Source organism: Cololabis saira, chromosome 24, assembly GCF_033807715.1.
Source record: "Cololabis saira isolate AMF1-May2022 chromosome 24, fColSai1.1, whole genome shotgun sequence".
NCBI classification, from domain to species: domain Eukaryota; kingdom Metazoa; phylum Chordata; class Actinopteri; order Beloniformes; family Belonidae; genus Cololabis; species Cololabis saira.
In genome coordinates this window covers 6765259-6788661 of record NC_084610.1, presented here as the reverse complement: position 1 = coordinate 6788661, position 23403 = coordinate 6765259, and the positions used below count along the sequence as shown (strand labels likewise).

General features: G+C 38.2%; 3 protein-coding genes across 3 annotated transcripts; 1 reads left to right on the top strand and 2 right to left on the bottom strand.

The window, feature by feature from the left end:
* Positions 1 to 8713: 8713 nt before the first annotated feature.
* Positions 8714 to 11353, bottom strand: LOC133424817 (coiled-coil domain-containing protein 122-like). Its single transcript, XM_061715341.1, has 6 exons — positions 11326 to 11353; positions 10008 to 10123; positions 9431 to 9829; positions 9217 to 9333; positions 9000 to 9073; positions 8714 to 8804 (listed from the first exon to the last, which is right to left on the bottom strand). The coding sequence occupies exons 1-6, from the start codon at positions 11351 to 11353 to the stop codon at positions 8714 to 8716; spliced, it is 825 nt and encodes a 274-aa protein (XP_061571325.1).
* Positions 11354 to 12284: 931 nt separating this feature from the next.
* mtrf1 (mitochondrial translational release factor 1) lies at positions 12285 to 18257 on the top strand. Its single transcript, XM_061715688.1, has 9 exons — positions 12285 to 12737; positions 13677 to 13774; positions 13853 to 13934; positions 14126 to 14233; positions 15868 to 16040; positions 16125 to 16242; positions 16319 to 16455; positions 16534 to 16632; positions 17800 to 18257. The coding sequence occupies exons 1-9, from the start codon at positions 12344 to 12346 to the stop codon at positions 17929 to 17931; spliced, it is 1341 nt and encodes a 446-aa protein (XP_061571672.1). The 5' UTR covers positions 12285 to 12343; the 3' UTR covers positions 17932 to 18257.
* Positions 18258 to 18670: 413 nt separating this feature from the next.
* On the bottom strand, positions 18671 to 23265 carry wbp4 (WW domain binding protein 4). The gene is made up of 10 exons (XM_061715687.1): positions 23147 to 23265; positions 22928 to 23000; positions 22780 to 22842; positions 20343 to 20469; positions 20051 to 20254; positions 19889 to 19950; positions 19712 to 19787; positions 19454 to 19626; positions 19138 to 19367; positions 18671 to 19053 (listed from the first exon to the last, which is right to left on the bottom strand). Coding segments are annotated over exons 1-10 (1212 nt in total). The 5' UTR covers positions 23149 to 23265; the 3' UTR covers positions 18671 to 18851.
* Between the last annotated feature and the right edge of the window lie 138 nt (positions 23266 to 23403).

Below are 23403 nucleotides of genomic sequence, written 5' to 3'. Positions count from 1 at the left end.
TTACTTTTAAAAAAAAGTTATCGTACTGGCAGGAACTACTTCATGGAGTGGATAAGTGGAAGTGGCCGCTCAGGAGTTTCTCTCATCCTTTTTCAGCTGGTGAAGCCAGAATAAGGCCGGATATCTTGGAAAACGTGATGGGGAAGAGTGTACAGCCCTGCCAGCAGTTCGTTAATACTGTGCTTGACAGTAGTGGTGCTTTTGTGTGCCAAAATGATAGCTCTGGCATGTGGAGTTGCTTTAGTCTAACAGCTCGCAAATATTCGGTAATTGGCAATGAACACAAATGTAGGGATTTGGGAAACAGTTTAAGTTAAGGGACTGTAAGTCTGACAGGACTGAGCAAAAGATGTACCAGTTTCACATAAAGCCACGAAAAGTAACAAATTACGTTTTACCAGACTTTTACGGACTTTTAACCAAACTGTTGCAATTTTTGTTTAATATAACAGGGGATTGGTTCGTTTTAGGCATTAAAAAATACATGACTAGGGTTAGTTGTAACCTACACGTAAAACCAACCCCACGCAAAACAAAAGTTCAAATCAAACATCGTCATTTTACAATTTTGGAGCTTTTATTGTGACACAACCATGTTTTGTGCTGATTGCCATCAAATCTGGCTTCTGTTGGCAGGTGCTTAACTAGGTCATCGGAGACCAGGTTGCACCTGCGATGTGGGAGTGGCTTTGGATGAAAAAGCATCTTCTGCAGCTGACCTTCTGTGAGTAGCCTTCCTTCCTCACTCTGGACTCCATGGTTTTTAAATGCAAATATTGGCAGGCGTTAATCGGCATCCACTGATGAAACTACAGCATCGATACTCTGTATCAGGAATAAAAATCAGGAGAAAAGACCTCCTGATTCCAGCACCACGTTTGGTTATCAAAGGTATTTCAATAGGGATCAGTGCAACTGTACTACATGATCATTTTTAGGTTTAGTAAAATTTGGGTTGTAGGATGAAGGAAAAGCATGAATAAAAATCTGGATGATATGAGCAGTACTGGAGTTGAGGGGGGATGAGGGGGGATGGCATCGCTCCTGAAATAAAAACGGTCAAAATCATGTCTTTTCATCAATGAATGTGGTTTTACTTATTTAGAGTCATCACCAGAAAAATATCACCAGAAAAATAACTTATTTGACAGTTTTCAAATGTTTCAAGTAAATTTAAACTTGAAAAAAGTAGGAAAATCTGCCAGTGGAACAAGATTTATCTTCTCATTACAAGCAAAACAATCTTGTTCCACTGGCAGATTTTTCTACTTGAAACAGAAAAAAATTGTTGTTTTTTCCAGTGATGAGTCTTGTTTTAAGTGTAATGAGATTTTTTTTTACTAAAATGAGACATTTTAACTAGAAATAAGACAAATATTCTTGTTAAGATTTGGAAGTTTTGCAGTGATCCATTGTACTTATCCTGTGAAGGACAGAGTCATATTGATAAGTTCAGAAAAGTGTTTTTTATTGTTGTGTTTTGATGTATTTGATGTAAGCCCAGTGGGTATTTAAAGCTTACAGAAGGCTGCATTTAACTGCTGCTATGTCATTCCTGCAGTATTTCTGCAGGTGTTTTGGTCAGTGCTATTATTTGTAATATATTATATTATTTGTAATCAGCATTATCTGAGCATTCCCTCTGGTGATCTTCAATACCCCGTGGAATGAAATCGCTCAGGCGGGATCTCAAAACTGCAGCTGTGGTTTCTCCGAGTGAATATGAAGGTGGATAAATAGGAAGCAGTTTGAACCAGACAAGGCAAAGCTTTCCCATTTGTAGATGCAAGAGAGGGAAAGACACTTCCTGTCCCTTGCCATCGATGTTCTCTTCTCACTTTCATTCATAATTTACTGCCCCACTGCTGCAATTAAGATGCAGAGAGGAGGCGAGCTAAGGCAAGCCTCCCTCTTACTGCTCATACACAACCAGGGTCTCCCTGCTGCTCCCTCTATAGTTGTCCTACTTTCTAGCTGGGGTGGAGGATACAAAAAAAGCTTCCTCATCTCCTGTGCTGCAGTTTCACAAGGCTTTTAGAGCCCTGTTTGCATACATGCCATGTTAGGCATATGCATGCCACATCCCACTGATTATCTACCATGGCCATTTATAAGCAGCATGTTAACATGTAAAAGTTTCCTCTGGGGAAATCTATTTGAGTTCACAGCCTGGAAATACAAAAGCAGATCCATATCATGTTTTAAAAGTTAGCCCTTTTTGGAGATGAACATCATGTAAAGCATCTGCTTTTTAATCTGGGTCACCATGTACTCTTTTTAAAACCTCGCCAGATTAAAGCGGAAGAAAGATTAGCAGCACTGTAACACAGAGCGCTGCACAAATGCAGTGTAAGAATAAGAGAACTACATGACCGGCTCGCCATAATATCCGAAACAATCAAACAAATCCCACATTCTCCATACAAAACATCCCGTTTAGCTAAATCAAAGCTTGACAGTATAATCCAAGGAGGGCAGAAGCAATCAGAATCTCTTTGATGGTCGTCGTATGTGTGTAAAACTAAATGACTCTATGGTGCAAGTAGAACAACATCAGACACTGGCTTAGAAATGAGATATGAGCTGCTGATCTGTGTGGTACAGGAGTAACTGTATGCATTCATTTTTAGACTTTATTGGCCTGTTAAAAGCAAGTATGTCCATCCTGACATCTGGCATGATTATAGAATGATAATGTCTCATTATTCTGAGTGAGACCATAATTCACTAAATGAAGCTCAGACAAACAACATGAGAGTAGTTAAGCACATAAACTGTGCTAGCTATGTGTTTTACTTTATATATCAACAGACGTGACATCATCCAGAAATCATATACCCTGCCTTTAACTTAAATGGAGGTTTAGGCCACTATAAAAGCGTTGGCTTCCTTTTATGGGAGGTTACATTCCTTTTTGTTCATGAAAAGAACATTTTTATACAGCTGTTTATGTTCTGCCAACAAAAATATAAGCATGTGGCACCAAACTGAAATTATTGCTAGGATTTTACTGCCCTTGCACCTGCACACTGTCATTATAGTGTCTTAGAAAAACACCACAACTTTCTTCTCTCTTTAATATCATTCTTTTCTATGTGTTTTTTTTAATAATGTGCTGCATGTGCATTTCTTACATTTCTGCACTGGCTTTACTGCTGATAGCGTGAGTTTAGTCTATGTTTTATGCAGTCGTGTTTACTGTCACAGAAAGATAAATGCAGTATACAGTATACAGCTAAAGTGATTCACTGCTGCGTAGGTGTTGAGCACTGATAACAAGACGCTGGATGTACATTTGAAGGCAACTCCCAAAAATTTGGTACACTGTGTAATAAGTATGGTGGACTCATGACTCATTTGAGTGGGAATCAGTCATTGTATGTTTCTAATTCCTGCCACGATGTGGACGTGAGTGGTCATGCTTAATCCCCACACACACAGTACATGCCACCCACCTTTATTCATGATACAAGCTTGGGATACGGGATGGGTCACACACTGTGTTTGGCAGAAAGAGTTCTGTCATCTTCCATGGACACAAGGACATGAAAGTGTGTGTAACAAGTGTCTTTGTTTGCGTAACTCAGGTACAAAACAGGCCAGAACCTACTCCCAGTCCTCGTCGAGGGTTAAAGGTCGCTTTTACGGCTTCTAATTTGGTTTTATTTCCTGGAGTCGCGCGAGAACATTTAGCCACGTCATGTTATTCAGTCTTATCATCCCACATTCCTGACCCAGCGTTACCGACAGCTGGGGCCCATTTCTTGTCTATGCAGATCAAAACATTTTTTCAACTCAATGCCCAACCACACCCGAGGCTACACCTTTATTTGTTTTCATTGATCGCCGGAGAAGCAGGCACAGCCTCGCCATCTGGAAAGATCAATAAAAATGACAGTGGGCTTGTTTTAAGATGAATGTTTTAGTCATAAATGAGTAACTTGCTGGCAGTAATGAAGTCTATTTGAGGATCAGTGAGGATTTTAAAGTTGGCATGAAAATATTGTGAGTAGGCGTTGTTGTCAAACTCAGGTGAAACGCTGTTTAGTCTAACGAGGACCAATGGGAGCAATTAGAGATTGGCAGAGTTACAGTGGCTTCCCCGGTGAACTCAGCGCTCCGTCTCCGTCTCCCCCTCCTTGCTTTTTTAATTTACTTACCCATGAACATGCACCATACATTTATTTCCCCTCAAACGACAAAGCTCATCAGTCAAGGTGACTGCTTTTTGAAACTGGGCTGGATACCTTTGCACAAAACCAGCAATTACTTGAACAAACAAAAGAATGTAAATAAACTCTCTGATCTCTGGAAGTTAATCCGTACTTGAGCTGACTGTAAGGTGTTGCCTCGAAGTCTTCAAGCCCTTAAAGACACAATGTCACAGTTACTGGCAGTGGTGGAATAGCCCTTTCTCTGGGATTTTATACTTATTTTGAAAAGCAAACAACCCTGCACCCTCTCCAGACCGCTACATTACCGAGAGGCAGGAGGACCATTGTCCGGGATATATTTCGAGTGTATTTCTAGTTCTTAAACCTCTTTTTGTGTAGTCTGTTGTGGTGTGAGCTGCTTCTGGCACAAAGGACAGCTTTAATCTGTCTGACAGAAGTGAAGTCCACAACTCACCAGCTGCTGTTTGGCAGAAGGGTTACACAAAAGAGGACTTGTTAAGGGCCACAACTGTCTCGTGGCAGTTGTGAAATAGTCGCGAAACATCATTGATAAGTGTTCTTAGACAAGACGAGACATGAGAACAAGATATAAACATATGGAAGTGATTTCAGTTATACAAGGTCATTCATAAAATTGTCAGATCAGTTCTTTTTTAAACAAATTCACTGTATCAGTTTAACCGTTGAATGCCTGACATGTGAATTAATACACAGAAAATCTGTGTATTAAAAGTGATTATTACACAAAACACGCCAATTTTGCCTGCAATAGTTTCCTTATTAATATATTTTGCATCTCTATGAATACATCGAGTAATTTTTTTTTTTTTTTATTGTTTTGATTTTTGGGGGTGGTACAGAAATCTCAGATAAATATGTATATAAATATGATACATCAGGCATTAGGAGGTTAGTACTGTGTACGATAAAGTCACTTATGCCACTTAGAACTTCGTAGAAAACAATATTGATATGGCTCTATTTAGACCCTTCACTTCTGGCATGATAGGTCAGTTTTCTAGGCCACCGTGACTATTTATAAAATGACGTGAATGCATAAAGGAAACCTCAAAACTGGTGTCATGAAAAAAAGAGGAGGAGAGAAACTATGATCTCATAATGTTCGGATCAATGGCCTTTTCTGCTCTTTTTTATTGTGTGTTTTATACTTTCATAATGGTGTATTTTACTTTATTTATGTATTTTGCCCAGCTGCTGGTCGGTGCATCCACAATTTCATTGTGATTGAACTTGTACAATAAAGCCGATTCTACTCTAAACTACCACAGACACATCTTTGCATGTGATTGTTTCGTCAGGTCACGTTATTAACCGACACGGGAAATGGTTAACAGATATAGTTCACCATACTTCAGATGAAATTATATTTGCAACTTCCCCCATTTCTAATCATTCAATGTATTAATGTTGATGAAAAATATATGCAGGCTGTTGGTCAAATGTTTCACAGCAATATGAATATTAACCTTCATAAAGTCCTTCACCTTTCGAGTTATAGCTTTTTTTTTATTCTCAAAAAAGTAGTTTGTTCCTAATTTTAAATCTTTATGCGGATCTATGATATTAGGATACAGCTATAAAGTCGTATGTCAAAGCTGTTATGGATCCTTTAACTTACCATAACCCCAGAACAAGTGTTTATGAGACCATGGAAAGATAGGATTCTAAAAAAAACCTTAGGAAAAAAACAAAACAAAAAATTTGCCGATTTGTTTCCAGGAATAAGTTCACAGAGTTTCTTGGAATGATTTGCAAACCCATACCACCGAATCATCAGACGCACGTGAATAGCAGTCTGATCAAGCCGGTACACGACTTGTTGTTTTTGTGAATGCAGGCGGCAAACACTTGTGACACACAAATGAGTGATAAGAAGGACTCCAGACGGTGTTAAGCTCTCTTCTAAAATGATGTACTTAACGTTAATATGCCAGTACGCGTTTGGATACACAGTGAGATAAAATCACTAAATTAGACTCTAAGCCTCGGGAAATCAGAAAAAAGTAAACTTATCCACAAAGTTCAATCTACTCAGCTGTGCAGGCCACAAAGTAAAAACACACTCCCATGATGTATCAGCACTTTTTTTTGAAACTGTTATCAGGAATGTCTGTCAATCTTATGCGTAAACACCCCCCTCCCTTCCCCCCAGCTCTTTAGAGAAAATCTAATAATTTTCTGCAGTCGAGGCATGCATGCAACTACTTTCTCCATAAACGTGCCACTCGCACACTCAGTCACGCACGGGGAAGGGAACAGGCAGCAGGAGGCCGTTCACAACAAAGCGGAGTATGAAATGATGTTTGTCACACTCTGTTATGGCTCTCTAACAGGCTTAGGGCCTGACGTCATCAACTCATAAAAGCACACAGGAGTTAATGTCTTTTGGAATATTGCAACAATCCAATCAGTCAACGGAGGAGGAAACTGCTTTTGTGTGGTGCCAAAATGTTATTCATTTCTTTCAGAGAGACATCTGTGCACAGTCAAAATATATCTACCTACTAAAATGACCAAACAAGGTTATATCATGTAACAAAGTTATGGAGAACATCACAAGTGAAATACCAGTCGCTCGTAAGGACTTGCTTATAAGAAATAATTAAACATTTACAGTAAATGGAAGTGAAAGATGATAGTGTGCATAGTCGTGTCCACACATGACAGTTATTAGGAATAGAAACCGCCAGGTGTAACTTGTTTATATAAAACTCATTACAACAGTGGCTTTAATTGAAATCATTTATTCAACAGATAATTTTCCACAACTATCTACTGTATCTTTTTGGATGATCAAGCTGAAGGACACTTAAATAGTGCAAAAAAGCCGCCTGTGAAGGGAATAAAAAGAAAAAAGGAAAAGACAGGAGATGATTTATGTTCATCACTTGATTTTAGTTTCATTTTCCCACTGGGGAGTAGTTCCCTCTGGTACCGGTCTGTTCAGCCAGCATATCTTTACATGCCAAAGTGGAGTGGATGAATGTGTCAGCATGTGGCAGAGGGATGGTGATTAAATAAGTCTAATTAATTAGGATTAATTAGCTTGGAGTGGATGCACATGAAACGCATTTACTAAAAGAGCTTCTTAGGAGAAACTGATGTTCCTTCATTCCATGAGATTACCATCAACTTTTATTCCTTTTTAAAGGCATTTACTGTGGCATCCTGGGACATAATTTCTGCCAGCGTTATGAGAATTACATTTATTTTAATGCAGAGGTGAAATAGTAGCATGTGTGAGGATATGCTTATATTGTACAAAATGAACGCACAAAGGAGGGAATGTACTGTAAATTCACTGCAGTACATTTCTATTTATACCAGCTCATCCTTTGTGAGAGGATGTTTTGGAGGCCCCTGTCAGAGCAACATCAACAAGACGAATGGGGTCCGTGGCATGCTAAACATTCGGATGAGATCGGTCAAACAGTGCAACTCCGCTGAACTGCAAATGGGGAGGCTCCAAAAGAGCATTTTTTATTTTTTTATTGAGCTCACATTGGAATACGCTGATGTATATATGTGTGGTCTATGCTGTTTTTATGTGTTAAATTGTGTTTTAAGTGGGTCAATTTGAAAAGCTCACATCACCAGGAGACACAGACAAGATATATCTTTTCTTAATTCTGCTTTGTTTTAATAACAATTACCTTACAAACAACCAAAATTGCAAACAGAATTGCAAAACAGAATTGCAGGTGAAGGTATTTCCTCAACTAAGTTAATAATAATTCACATTTGTGCAACATTCATGTGTATTTCTATGGCTTTTGTGTTCATCGAAACGGTTGTTTTATTACAGTAAAATAGTTCAACAAGTCAGGCAACAAGCATATATGAAAAACTAGGGCATTTAGGGCTCACACTTTGAATCACAAGTTTTCTGAAAGGGTGATGGATTACATTCTGATGTGGACCAATTTCCTGAGTAGGCAGTTTAACTAATTATTTTGGAGTTATGGCTGAACTAGCACAGTCGCACTCTCGTTAGCCAAAAGTGGGACTGTCACCTCCAGACCATCAAGCCATCCAGCGAGGCAGAAGCTGGAACAGTGTGTTCCAAAACAAACCACCATGGCATCGACAGTTACAGTGGATACTTGGCTTTTGTTTTGCGTTGCGGATGAACAGACTTGCTGTCATCAACTGACCTGAAATCCTACGCCCTCCTTATATTGCTCCCGATCCATAGAGAAAATGCAAGCAGTCATGCGTTTGAAGCTGTTTTCACAGGGATAAATTGCATAAAAATATACTAATACTTTTGATGTTTTCTACTTAAAAAAGACAACTATATATTAAACAAAAAAAACATAAACCATTAATATCTTGCATAAAGCTGATGTGTGACAGTAATAAACATACTGGTTTCAGTCTGACATTTAGAGGTCCCTGCTGCCCCCTACTGTTCAATTGTGGTAACAAAAACAAACTTTTCCAAAACTAACACAGTCATTACATTTATCCCCGAAACAGAACAATTAATCTTGAACAACAAATCCTGATTATACAGTTTAATTATCACTGACCACTGACTCCTGTGATGACTGCCCTTTGAGCTCAGCTAGTTGACTCTGCAGGTGGCAGATTTCATCAAACATTTGCCTGAATAAACCACACAGTTTAAGAGCATTTTAGACGTGGAGCAGCGGCATTCCTCTACGTTACTAAAATACAAAAAATGCAAAGCCTGACTTTATCATCTTATTTTAATGTGTTACTTCTGCCAGTTTCTGCATCTGTAATTTAAAGGACAACAAAGTCAATTATTGCTAGTAATACATGTGTATTTGTTTTTACCTGTGGCCGGCCTGAGCTCTGCTCAGCTGGCAGCGGAGACGCTTGATGATTGCTTCATGGCGCCTGTTCTGGATCTGAAGCAGAGGAAGATGTTTTATGCAAAAGCCATATCTGTGTAGAATATCTGCTAAGAAATGTAAAAGATCACCGTTTGGCCAGGGACAATGTTTTCAATTTACTGATTATTAGTGAAAATGCTCAACAGACTCACAAGTACCTCTATGTCTTTCTTTAACTGGGAATGAACATCTAACTCTTTCTTTAGTTTGCCTGTCTTGTCAGCTATCATGGTCCTCTTCTCAGAGATTTCTCTCTTCAGAGCATTAGTCTCCTTCTGCAGTGAGAGAGAGAAAATATATATGAGACTACAGATCTACAGACATGCCCTATATTTATTTGGAGGTTTAAGATCACTGGGTACAATTTTCCACCTTCGCCATCTGTGCTGTGTTTCCATCTGGATTCTCCAAATCCAGTCTCAGCTGCTCTTTCTCCTGCATCAGCATCCGCACCATTTCCTTCTTCTCCTCAAGCATTTTATGAGCCTCTGTCTGGCTCACAGCATGCAAAACAGCCATTCTGTGTCCCTCCATCTTCTTTCTGTAAGTGTCAAACCCTGCAAGCGCTAGGCGAGCATTCTCCTCCTCTTCACTTATAAGACTTTGCATTTCTGTGTTTTCCGTGCTGATAGACGCACAGCGATCGTGGAGGACTTCAATTTGCTTCTCCAGATGCTCCAGGTCGCCTTCTACTATTAACATTTCCCTTACTATGATTCTATGCTCCTGCTTTGCAGCCTCACCTTTCTTTTCAACGTCTGAAAGAGTTGTCTGGAAAAGATGATTAAACATGTCAAAGTGAAATGTCTATATAAGTGTATACACCCCAATAAAATAACTGATCAGTTCTCAAACAGTAAGTCTATTATGAGTGCCAGATTAAAGTAGATACAGAGTAAAGTCTAATTTCATTATAAGTATTGATAATGAGTGTACAGGTGATATCTACCTGAAGGGAGCTGAGTGTTTTCTGTTTCTCTTTAAGAGCCTCATTTTGGGTCAACCCTGCTTGACTGAGATCCTCCATGGCCTTGCATAATGAAAACCCAGGGATTTCCTTCAATCCTAACCAAATGGTCACAAAAAGACAATTAAACTTTCTTAGAAACTGGGCATAGATACACCACAGCCGAAGCCTTGGAGGGCCTCTCCTGGTCAGCCAACTCCTCAGCCACGGTGAAGAAAGCTCGTCAGAGACTCCACTTCCTGAGAGTTCTCAGGAGAAACAACATGGAGAGGAGACTGCTGATTTCATTCTACCAAGCAGCTATTGAGTCCATCCTGACCTACTGCATCTCAGTGTGGTATGCAAGCTGCTCGGTAGCGGACAAAAAGTCATTGCACAATGTGGTGAAAGCTGCAGAGAAAATGATCGGCTGCCCGCTGCCACCACTGGTGGAAACTGCTTCTGCATGCTACCTCAAAAGAGCCAGAAACATCACTAAAGACTCTTCCCACCCTGGCCATCACTTGTTTGATCTGTTGCCCTCTGGCAGGAGCTACAGATCAATGAAAACACACACCACCAGATTCAGAGACAGCTTGTTTCCCAGGGATATCTGTGCTCTTAATACTGAAATGCACTAATTAAGCTGATGCTGCTATGTTGCCACTCTTGCACTTTAACCATGCACTTTAACCTGGTGCAAGCCAGCTGTTTTACTGTTTATTATTTATTATTATACATGCTTAGTAGCAGATCTTAGTTGATACATGCTTTTTATTATTTAATTGTCCTGTGTTTTTTATGTTGTTGTAACACCACAGAGTTGCTATTGAATTGAATTGAATTGAATTGAATTGAATTGAATTGAATTGAATTGAATTGAATTGAATTGCCATACTATCACACATGCCACTTTACACATAATGTCTATCAGTGAAACTAATTTACAATACTAAAAAAATCTCTGGTGTGCTTGTTGAAAGCAAATCTACAAGTAACACAGTTACATGGCTAGAAATATGACATTTTGGTATTTTTGAGGAAAGAACATAAATAACATTAATGAATAATAACTTATCGGGCAGCAAAGTGTATAGGAATTTCTCATTTACCTTAATTTAACTATAATAAAATGTCTGTGACAATCATTTGACTTTGTTATTGTAAATACCCCGATTTTGTTCTTAACTAAGGTTTATTAGTTAAATAATTGGTTATAAATAACGAGCTAACAAAGCTAACATTAGCCTCGATGTTTTCAACACAATATAAACATTTATTTTCGTGAATATCTCATTTATGTTCAGCAGATATCTCTCACCGTCTCCGTGCTCTGGAAAGTCTGACATTTCTTTCTTTTCTCCGTCTTTTTAATTAAAAAAACAACAACCAATCTTTAAACTATAGTTTATATCAACGTTTTCTGCTAAAGCCAGCCAACAATGAGTTACTGTAATGGCAAATATCGGTCTAAAACCAAAATAAGTACATTAACAAGAATAATGAAAACAACATTTTATGTTTTTTTCGGTGTGTTTTTGATCTTGTCTTTTGGCAGCCTATAAAACTGAAAGGTGAATGAAATTTAAAACAAATACAATCTGCAGCTAAATTATTATTTGTTTATTTGTGTTACTGTCTTCAATTTTAGATTTATAATTATTAAATGTAATTTTGAAAAACAAATAGGCCATACGTATTATTCATTTAAAATTATTTCAAGAAAATGCATTTATTTATTTATTTTTTTGTCTGCATACATAATGGTTAATACCAAGTTGGTAAAAACCTAAAGCACACACACACACACATATATATATATATATATATATATATATATATATATATATATATATATATATATATATATATTTATATATTTATTTATATATTTATATATATATATATATATATATATATATATATATATATATATATATATATATATATATATATATATATATATATATATATATATAAGATCTTAATAATTTTAGATAATAATTATAATTGAGACATGAGACATTATTAAATAATAATTAATAATTAGATAATAATAATAATATCCAGCTGACTTATTTAATATAATAATAGTAAGAATTGAATCTAATGATAGTTATAATTTAAATTATAATCTAAATTGCGTAATTGGTTTAAATAACTAAATAAAAGGCACGACATGGATAAACTACATCTCCCATAATGCCGTTTCCTCACCTCCAAACTACATCCGGTGCCTGCTTTCCTCCATACAATACAGTACAAATGATCTGTTTTATGGTCTTCAGCAGCCCACTTGAGGATAATTATTTATCTCCCTGCATCTCAACTTCATTCAAATGCTCCTCCGATTGTGCTGCTTGTGCAGCCGCGTCATTTCACGCAGTCAAGGAGGAAGAAACGGTTGGAGGACATTCGTGGGACAAACATGCGTGAAAAATGCTGTGGTGATAAAGGTGCAACAGAGTACCAAACAATTGACAATTGTACCAAAACGCCTCTCTCACGCTGATTTGGGGGATTTGTACCAGAAGGAGTCTGTTCAGCGGTACCTGGAGCAGCTGGTGCAGGAATACAGAGACGTAGTTACGAAGTTACAGCATCCACACCTCAGCGAGACGGAGAGAAAAGTGCTGGTGAAGAAACACACAGAACTCCTGCCCCTGGCAAATGTGTTTGAAAGAAGTCAAAAAGCCAAGAAAGACCTGGAGGAAGTCATTTCTCTTCTGCATAGTGAGGATTTAAAAGTTCTTAAATTCTAAAGTGTCATATACATGTAATTAGTTTCGTTTTATTTTAGTTTAGTTTAGTTTATTTCGGTCATGACATCACAAAAAAAGAATAAAAATAAAACAAAAATCAAAATAGCTTTTACGAAATTAAAAATAAAATAAAAATGACAACAAGGAAACGAATACACTGTTTAAAGGTTTAAAGAAAACATTACAAAAAAGTTTCCAATATACAAATAACATCTTGACCGAAAAAGGTGTAGGCTGAAGCAACGCTTGTTCATTGTCTACCCTCAAAAAGATTGTTTAAAGTAATGAAATAAAAGCAAGAAGTAAGAGATAAGACTGCCAGTAAAACAAATTGCCTCCATGGGGATAACAAAGATTCATCGAGAAATAAGAAAGAAAAAGGTGCAGTCTACATGTTTCCTTCATCCTTGAATAATCAAATCAAATCACCAATTAAATGATTACCCAAATCAACATAGCAAGCATCACCACTCATTACTTTGGTATAGAGAAATCCTCCTTCTTTTCAATGTTTTTTTAAATAAGGTTAAGGTTCTACTTGATTTCAAATCCCTCTCCAACTTATTCCAAACATCCTCCGCTGCCTCAGCAGCATCTCAGTTTGGTGTTGGTTCTGATTTTTGATTTCCTGTATCTGCTCTCCCCTCTGAGGTGGTAATGGCTTTGTCTTAAACTAAACATGTTTTGGATACAGTCTGGCAGCCTGTTCTTGTTGATTTTGAACATAATCTGTGCAGTTTTGAAGTCCAGTAATTACACTTTTAAACTACAGAAACGCCTTCAATTTCTTAGTTTTCAAGCATTCTGGCATGTTCTTTTGCAATAAATCTCCCTTTTTTGTTGTCTCAGGATATTCATCATACAGCAGTACATTGTGATTTATATCTTCTGCTTTCCCAAATTACTGCAGGTTCAACTGCAACCAAAGATGAAGATGAACATCTGATCCAGCTGCTGAAAGAGGAAGAGGAACAAATCTCCAGCAAAATATTGTCCTTAAGAAAAGATGTAAGCCTTGTTCAGATATTGATAGAAGTGTATTACTAATGCAGTTTATATTAAAATGTGCATTACGCTTCGCTCCAGCTGATCAAAGCGCTTGTTCCCACCGACCCCCTGGATCCCAGTGATGTTGTCCTGGAGGTCGTATCAGGACGAACAACAGGAGGTAGGAACGAAGGCAACCATGAACCTTTCCCACTTCCCGCTTTGTTACTCACAGTTAATGAATATCTTGTCTTTCTGGTGCACACATTTCCACGATAACGAAGAATGTTTAAAGCAGCCAGGGCACTCTTTTTAATGAGTTTTGACGTTTCTGTTGTCTATTAGCCTTTCTAACATCCGTTTGCTCTCCAGGTGATATCTGTCAGCAGTTCACCAGAGAAATGTTTGATATGTACCAGGGTTTTGCCTTTTACAAGAACTGGGACTGTGCGGTTCTGAACTACACACCTGCGGAGTATGGTAAGCCATACTGTCCCAACTAAATATTAATGGCTTCATCAATCTGTAACAGCAACAACCTTCAGTCTTTCCGTAAAAGATCATGTCTCAGTTATTGGTTGTGTAAGAAGCTAGTATGGTATTAGGGGATGTAAACAGTGAAAAATATCCCTTTTCTACTTTTTCAATCCTAGGGAATAGTCAGTTTTACACGCCTGAGGGTTTATATCTATGTCATAAAGTACCTGTCTCCAACTACTTCAACTGTAACTGCTGTGTGAGTTCATCACACACAAAACTCTGTCTGCCTAGAGCTGCAGACATCCCATAACAACATGCAGTTTTGCTATAAAAATCCATAGTATTGTTAACAAGAATATAGTTATAGAAGCGAGGTATTGATGACTGATTTGTAATCAGACCAAGAGCAGAAGCTGCAGCTTTCAAATCGTTTCCACTCATTCGGATGCTGAAAAAAATGCAGTCATTGCAGAAACCCAACGCTCTCCTGTTGCAATGGGAGAGGAACCAGCCCCGTTTTTGTAAAGTGATTAAGTATTGTTCAATAGTTGATCTGAAGTCAAACTAACCTCACAGCTGTCGTACATGTCTATTGGTAAGGCAAGGCAAGGCAAGGCAAGTTTATTTGTATAGCACAATTCAACAAAAGGTAATTCAAAGTGCTTTACATCAACATTAAAACCGGCAAGACACAATTAAAACATAAATAACAAATAAAATGAAATAAAAGAGGTAAAATAATAGAAGGCACAAGTTGTTAAAAAGTAAGGGCAGTAGAGTACAGCAGGTACACAGTGATTTGGGATGCGTCAATTCCCGGGCCTCTAACCCAGTTTTATCTTATATATTTATTATATGGTTAGTTAGAGTTCAGACTTGTGCTGTGTTGACAGAGATCTTATGGCGATATGAGGTTGTCATGGTGAAATACTGGACATGTACCCCCATCCACTACTATAACAGAAGCAGATAAATTGCATATGATGCAAATTAAATCTATGATTTTATCTGAACAGATATGACAGGAAGGAAAACATTTGAATTACATTTTGATTACAGCATGAACTTGCAGGGTTCATACGTTTTGAAAAAATCTGGAAAAGTCATGGAATTTAAAAATGTTATTTTCAAGGCCTGGAAAAGATTTGGAAACATAAGTTCACCCCAAACATTTTGGAAAAGTCATGGAATGTATTTTTCTCACTTAATGATAATATTTAGTAATAACAGCCTATAAGGTAGATTTAAAATGTATCAATAATATTTCGTATAGAAAAGTCTTGCGCGTTCTCACGCGTGACGTGCCGAGCATCTTCCGCATCATGCAGATCGGTTATTATTACAGTTATTACAGCTATATTAGATTACTATACAACATATACTACAACATAGTGCTGGTATATCAGTGTTAGTTTAAACAAATGTTTATTTAGTATAAAACCATAATTGTCATTAGATCTCCACTGTGGTGACTTTTTACATAGTTTTATTCCTATATTTAATTCATACATTGATGTTTTAGAGGTCATGTATAGCCATGGAAACTTGCTGCCAGGTCATGGGAAAGTCATGGGAAAGTCATGGAAATTTGTTGGTTAAAATGTGTATGAACCCTGACTTGACGTGTCTCTCAGGTGGTTTGCACCATGCAGCAGTAAGGATAGCCGGGGAGAATGTGTACAAACATCTGAAGCATGAAGGAGGGACGCATCGGGTGCAGAGGATCCCTGAGGTGGGCCTGTCCTCCAGGATGCAGCGCATTCACACAGGAACCATGACTGTCATAATCCTGCCACAGCCAGTGGAGGTACACACTGGTCCTGTCCCTTCATCACTTACCTTTTAATCGTTCAGTGGAAAAACTGGTTCTGATGCTGTTCTGTGTTTGTAGTTAAATGTCCACATAGACCCAAAGGATCTTCGAATCGACACATACAGATCTCGAGGTGCTGGAGGGCAAAGTGTCAACACAACAGACAGTGCAGTGCGAATAGTTCATCTTCCAACTGGTAAAGCACGCTACAGGATGGTGGAGCTTCCCCGCGCTTTTGAGCTCATTTCACTCAGTTCATCTCATCCCAACAGGAATAACTGCTGAGTGTCAGCAGACTCGCTCTCAACTGCAAAACAGAGACACTGCCATGCGTGTGCTGAAGGCCAGGCTCTATCAGAGCATGATGGGTAAGGAGACGGAGCAGAGGGACACAGCACGGAAGCAGCAGGTGAGGGAACCTTTTAAAAGCTTGTAATGTTACGTTTCTGATCATTTTAAACTTACAGTCCCACGTTTCTGAGCACAGGTAGGCACACGCTCTCAGTCAGAGAGGATTCGTACCTACAACTTCAGCCAGGACCGTGTCACAGATCACCGGACCGGATATACCACCAGAGACATTAAGGTTAGATATATGAAAACGGTCCTAGCCTACACCAACGAATAGGGGTGTAACAATATATCGTGCCACGAAATTGCACAATACAAAAACGTCACAATACGTGTCATGAAGGTGACAAACTGTATCGCGATATTGGGTTATAAATATTGATCTATTGTGTTGACTAGAAACGCGCATCCAACCACGCGTGCCGACCGCGACTCGACCCGCGGACCAAAATCTTACTCCGCTCAGAAGAAAGTAGTACTGTTTTGCGGTCCCGATCACGGGACTCTAGCGGGGTTTTGAGCTCTGAATTTTTACTTATGTAAGGCTGGTGGTGGTAGAGTTAAGCCTTACCTTATTAAATTAAACCTTTTAGGGGTGGTGAGTAGGATAAACACGGGGACAACTTGTGCTGAGTTCCAGTGTACTTTAATGTCCCTCAACAGTGTAGGATTTTAGAACATCAACACAGCACCTAGTGCCGTACTGTGGCGTATCACTCCGCCCAATCTAAAACAGACTAATCACTACAGATGAACTGACTAGTGTCATTATAGTCCCTGATTTACATCAGAATATAAATAATAGATTTATAAAATAATGAACCCTGAATTACCAAAATAACCTTAACAAAAATAAATCTCCTCTTACACTTATAAAGTGAGCATGAATCAATCTTTTTTATGATGTAAAATTGTATGTATTTATTTACTTTTATTTATTTAATTTTAGTTGTTAAATTTCTGGAAAAGAAAAAAGTCAAATCAAACATGAGAGAAACTATTCAGTTTGTGGCAAAATATTTTTACTTGTATGAAACTGAAGATGCATAATGCAAACCTGACATTTACTTTTAGTTCAGTTTGAGGAAAATGGTTGGCCTGGCTTTCTCTTTAAAACTTAAACAGTTATAAAGCATTACAAACTGTAACAATAGGGCAAACACACAGCATTGTTTTGTACTTTGTGTCTTTCAAATAAAAGATAATTTTTTCCAGTCATATGTTCCTCATTCAAGGTTGTTAAAAAATACTGCTATAATATCGTATCGTAATCGTGACCTCAATATCGTGTATCGTACCGTATCGTGAGATTAGCGTATCGTTACACCTCTACCAACGAATACCCCTTGTAAAGCTCTTTTCCATAACAGTCAACCTCAGATATTTGGTGCTTTTTGTTCAGGAGTTCATGAGAGGAGGGGAGGCACTGGACGATCTGATCTGTGACGTACTGGGGCATGTGGAGCGGGAGTCTCTCCTGGAGGCCGTGGAGAGCAGCAGCAGCAGCAGCATGATGAGACCGGACACGGGATAGTCTGCAGACTGACGCCCACCACAGCTTGCTGAATATAGTCAGTGAAGGCATTTCTGCATATCAGGACATATTTATTATTCATGTGAAAATTGTGCTCGACGACAGGACACTTCAAACATGACTCTGATAAACAGGTTTTTATTTTTTTAATAAAAATTCAATTATACATTTTGTGTGTGGGTATTCTCTTAAAACTACACATTTTAAATGTTATAATTCAGGCCAAATAGACAAAATTGTTGTTTATTGTGTACATGTATCTTTCATGGTACTGTGCCAGTCAGGGTGCGGTTAAACCATCTATCAGCTTTATACACACACTTCCAACCAAGTGTGTCACACCCAGCATGTGTGTGCCAACAGACCGGCAGCCTCCAGTGTTGTTTCTGTAGCTTTTAGGTTTCTAATTAAAGCTTGTTTTTTTTTTAAACTAACAAAGTCATTTTTTCAATATCAGGACAATAATTTTATCAAAATCATCCATGATCACTTCTTAACAAGTTCTCCTGGCCTGTTTGTATAAGAATGTAAAGCAGGCTTGTAAAAATATACAGCTCTAGAAATTAAAAAAATAATAATAATTTGAATTGCTCCTCACAGTTAGATCTGCGCACACCAGACAACGAAAAGAACACTGCGGTAACAAAATCTTGAAAACTATACACAATGACGGAAATCAGCGGAAAAAAACCAACTTAGTCTTCACTTGTTGAGATTTTAAGACTTTGTGGGGAAGAAAAAAAAAAAAAAGGTATTTGGTTTTAAAGATTTTCAAGGCCAATTTGTCCTAAAATGTTAACTAAAAAAATAAGGAGAACAAAAAATAAATATCTTACTGAAATCATCAAAATGTTCCTAGAAAGAATTTAATTTGTGTAAAAGTCTTATTCTCCTTAATTTGAATTGTTGGCCCGCTTGGGTCAGTCATCCTCATCTCGCTGTCGGAAGCTCCTGGATTTGCCGTTCTGTGTTTTGTTTTTCCTGAACGAAGCCGATCCGCCTTCGTCCCCAAGGGAAGTGATGACCCGCTCCCTGAACTTGGGCTTGGGCTCTGCCGGAAGGTCGGCCGGAGAGGCGGTGGTGCTCACCTCCACCTGGGGCAACTGAAGGTCCACTTTTGTGCTGGAGAGACAAACGAAAAACAAAACAGGTGAACTTGGTGGTCATCTGCAATGTTCAATAATCACTGATAGATGAGACACTTACTATGGATCTACTTCCTCCTGAACCTTTTCCCACGCCCCATACGGATTAGCCACTTTTTTTGGCCTTCTGACAAATGTCTCTTTTGGTGTTGCTTTTTCCTCTTTCTTCTCAGGCTCAGCTTGTGTGCTTTGAACCTCTTCTTCTTTTTTAGTCTCTTCCTCCTTAGGAGCATCATCAGTGGCTTTATCTTCTACCTCTGTTTCTGATGGTTCTGCCTCCACTTTTCTTTTCTGAAAACAAGAAAAAGACAAACTATCAGGTCTTCAACAAGTTTAACATTAAACTTGTTCTCATGCAGTCTCAGGAGTCATCTCACCCTGAAGTTGATCTTTGGGATTTTAGGTTGTTCCGGGGCTTGCGCCTCCTGAGATTCCCCTCCAGAGCTCTGCTCTGGCTGAGCGGCTGAAGGCTCCCCTTGGCTCTCCTCTTCTTTGTTGGATGCAGCTGCCTCAGTAGATGGAAAGTCTGCTGGCTTCTCCCAGTTGGACTCTGAGAGGTGAAAAAGAAGAAATATGATTACCAGTTGTTAGGGTACAGGAGGATACAGAGGAAGTTCAAATGAATTTAGATCCACCTCCAGTTTCTGCGTTGTAGTAATATGTAAAACCATCAGGACTGACAGCTTCCATCCAAGCAGAGCCTGGGGAACTCTAAAAGACAAACAATAGCATAAATTCAAACAGCATAGCACAGTAACCAATTTAGAAATAAATAAAAGCTGAAAAAAACGAGACAGGGAAGACTTGTTTACCTCAGGCTGGGTAGGGACTGAGTTCCCCCCCATGAGATCTGATGGCTTTTCCCACCGAGACTCTAGTTGAATACATTAACATTAAAACCAACATTATATCCTGGTTTAAATAACATTTGCAAATAGATGTTTAGTAGGAGTTGTGACGTCAGGTTTCCTCACCTCCAGATAATGTGTTGTAATAATAAGTTTGTCCATCATCTGTGAGGCCTTCCACCCAGACCTGCGTTCCTGTCTGGTCTCTGAACTTTCTGCTTGCTTTCTCATTTTTCTTGTGCTTCTTTTTGGGTGGATGTTTTACTTGAGGTTGTGGCTGTGGTGCCACTCGTGGCTGTGGTGTCACTCGGACTGGAGAACTTGATCCTCCTAACACAAAAAAAACACGTAATCTGAATTATATCAAAAGATTAAATCTCCTCCTGTGCAGAGACTGCGTTACATGCAACGTAAATACCTTCCGATTCCCTCTCCATTCTCTTCAGATCCTCCTCATAAGCCTTCTGCGCTGCTTCTTCCATTGCTGCAAAATCTTTGGACATGCGTGCCTCCTGCTTTGCCTTTTCAATGCTCTTCTTCTTAATCTGCAGAGAGAAAGATGGACTGAGATGATTGGTAAAAGCTATTGGCCAATAAGCAGAGAGTTTAAAGGCCACCGTGTTTACGTCTGGAGCTTTATCTCTCCGGCCAGTCCTGAGTGTGGTGCCAAAGCAGGCATGTATCATGGTTTGGATGGTTTTCTGGATTATCACGTGAAACATTGTAAACATTGTAAATTTAATATACAGTAATTTGGTATTAATATGACTTTTATGTAAAGTCAATAACTTCACTTTAACAATGCATACATGTAGGCCTGTGTTGAAAAAATCGATTTCCCAATTCTAAATCGATTCTCATATTAATTCCTTAAAATCGATTCATATCTCTAAAGATCGATTTTTTTTAATTTTTTTTTATTTATTTATGTTTTTTTTTTTTCATCATTACATTACAACTTTTGGTTATTTTTTTGTTTATCCCCAAAAAAGGAATGTTTTGTTGGACACGAGAATAACTGGTGCCATGTTTTTGCCTTTAAATATGTTTAAAGGTATGAAAACGTTAAAGTGTTAGGTTATAATTGCATAAATTGTCTATATTTCATTACTTTATATACTGTCTTGGAGTTACATTTGCAAAAAATGCTAAAAACCAAATGCTCAAAAATTAAAAACCAAAATACACCGAAAATGGAACAAATAAAAACGGAATGTGGGAAAAAATAAAATCGATTTCATCCGTCTCTGTTTCCTCCCTGGGTCTGTTTGGTAATTCTGACCCACATGATGTTTCTGAAAGCAGTTCTATCAGCATTCTGGGAGCTGATTGTTCCTTACAGCATCATTAGCTGCCAATACTTGCTGTTTAATCTCAATATAATACTAGTAGTAATATTTTGCATAACTACAGTCATATAATTCATGCAACAGCTCAAAAAAACAGTTTTAATAACACTAACCCAAATCCATATCGGAATCGAATCGGATCGAATCAAATCTTGATAATCGATTCTGAATCTTAAGAATCGGAATCGAATCGATTCTTGACATTTGAATCGATCCCCAGCCCTACATACATGTACTTCTTTCTCAAATAATTCCCCTCTTGTTGACCTAAACTAAAATTCCGATTTCAGCAGGCCAAATGAAAGGGGTGTTACATCTGATTGTAATAGTGTTAATCCATGCAAGTCAAGATTTACAAACAAAATCATGGAGTTTTTTTTTCTCCGAACAAAGTATTCAGATGAGCATTTTTGAGTTTTAAATTTTGTGTTTTAAAGAAAATTATTTCTGAGTCCAGAGATCTTTCTGACAAAAGTCTATTCCAACTCAACTTCCATCTGTTATTATTGTTCAATTTTGTTTTGAGGGAGGGGCAGGTATAATACGATTTTTCTTCTTCCTGCTCCTTTCTGGTTATGGAATATACTTTAGTTGATGATTGTGTTGTTGTTATTTTACTTGTTTGTTTTTTGTGTTTGCATATTTCCATGATCGGAATAAATAAAAAATGAAATGAAACTTCGATTTACAATCTAGTTGTGTATGGTGCTTTAGAAATAAAAAGAAACGTCTGTTTACTTGTGAATCTAAGTATGAATGAGGAGTGAATGAATAATGGGGGTGTCCAGCGCGATACAGGAACAGGATTAATAAACTTATTAAAAGGGCCGGATCTGTCATTGGTATGAGCCATTCTTTTCTGGAGGTCAGAACAGAACAGAGGACTAGGAGGAAGCTCAGAGCTATCCTGTCCCAAGATGATCATCCCTTGTACAGCTTTTTTTCGAGAAGTAGCAGAAGTAGACGGCTTCTTTTGCCCAGATGCTCCACAGAGAGATTTCGGAAGTCCTTTGTTCCTGCAGCAACCAGACTTTTTAACTTGGACTGCTGATGTCATGTCTTGCTGTTACATTATATTAACCCTTGTACTGCAAATTGCACTTTAAACTGCAGCCACTCTTTTAGACGGTCATAATTTGCTGCTATGCTTGTCTTGCACATTGCACTTTTAAATGGATTTGTATTCTTTTTCTTTTATCTCCCATTTTCTGTTTTTTTTTTTTTTTTTATTGATCCACTGCTGTCCCTAGGTGGAGACATGTTAATGTGTATTGTTGATTGTTTTATGTTGTATTGTTGTGGCCATGGTGGCAATGAAGTTTCCCCTTTGGGGATTATTAAAGTTGAATCCTATCCTATCTAAATCTAATCCATTATAATATAAAGCTGAACATTTGTACATAAGAGCTGAAATGCAGTCTATAATACAACATCAGTCTGGATACTGCATTCCTAGTAAGTATTGTGATTTACCTGCTGTTCTTGCGCTTAAAAAGACATTCATACCTCTGAGATTTTGGCAGCCACATTTTCTTTGTGATTCTTTCCCCTCTCGTGGAAGTCAACGCTCTGCAGAGCAAACACACGTTAATGTTTTGGTCTGATGTGTGAGTTCTGTCCCAGCAACATCGCCCGTGTTATCCGTCCTACTCACAGGCTTGTTGTCCGCAATCCAGCATTTACAGTATTGGCAAAATTTCCTCGGTTGTGACTTCCAGTAATCAGCCCTAAAAATTAAACACAATTATAATAGAACTGAACACGAGCACAGCTAACGAAGCGAACCATCTACAATCTTGCACATGTCTTAAATGTTTACCGCCTGTGTCTCATATCACATGCATAAGGCTTTTTGGAGTAAATTAGTACTTACATTTTTAATATATTTGTTCAAAATTCGACTATTTTCTTAAACGCGCCAAATACAGACTGGAGTGTTTCACATTTCAGGAATGACAACAGTGTCCATTGATGATGACGTCATAGACACTCGCCATTCTAAAAGCGCCCACAAACTTTAAAATCTTCATTAGGAATATTCATTCATCTGCTCATGAATAAGAGGCGACATAGTCGCTATTTATAAAATTAGCCTCTCAGAGAAATTGATTTCAGGCTTAGCTCACACCA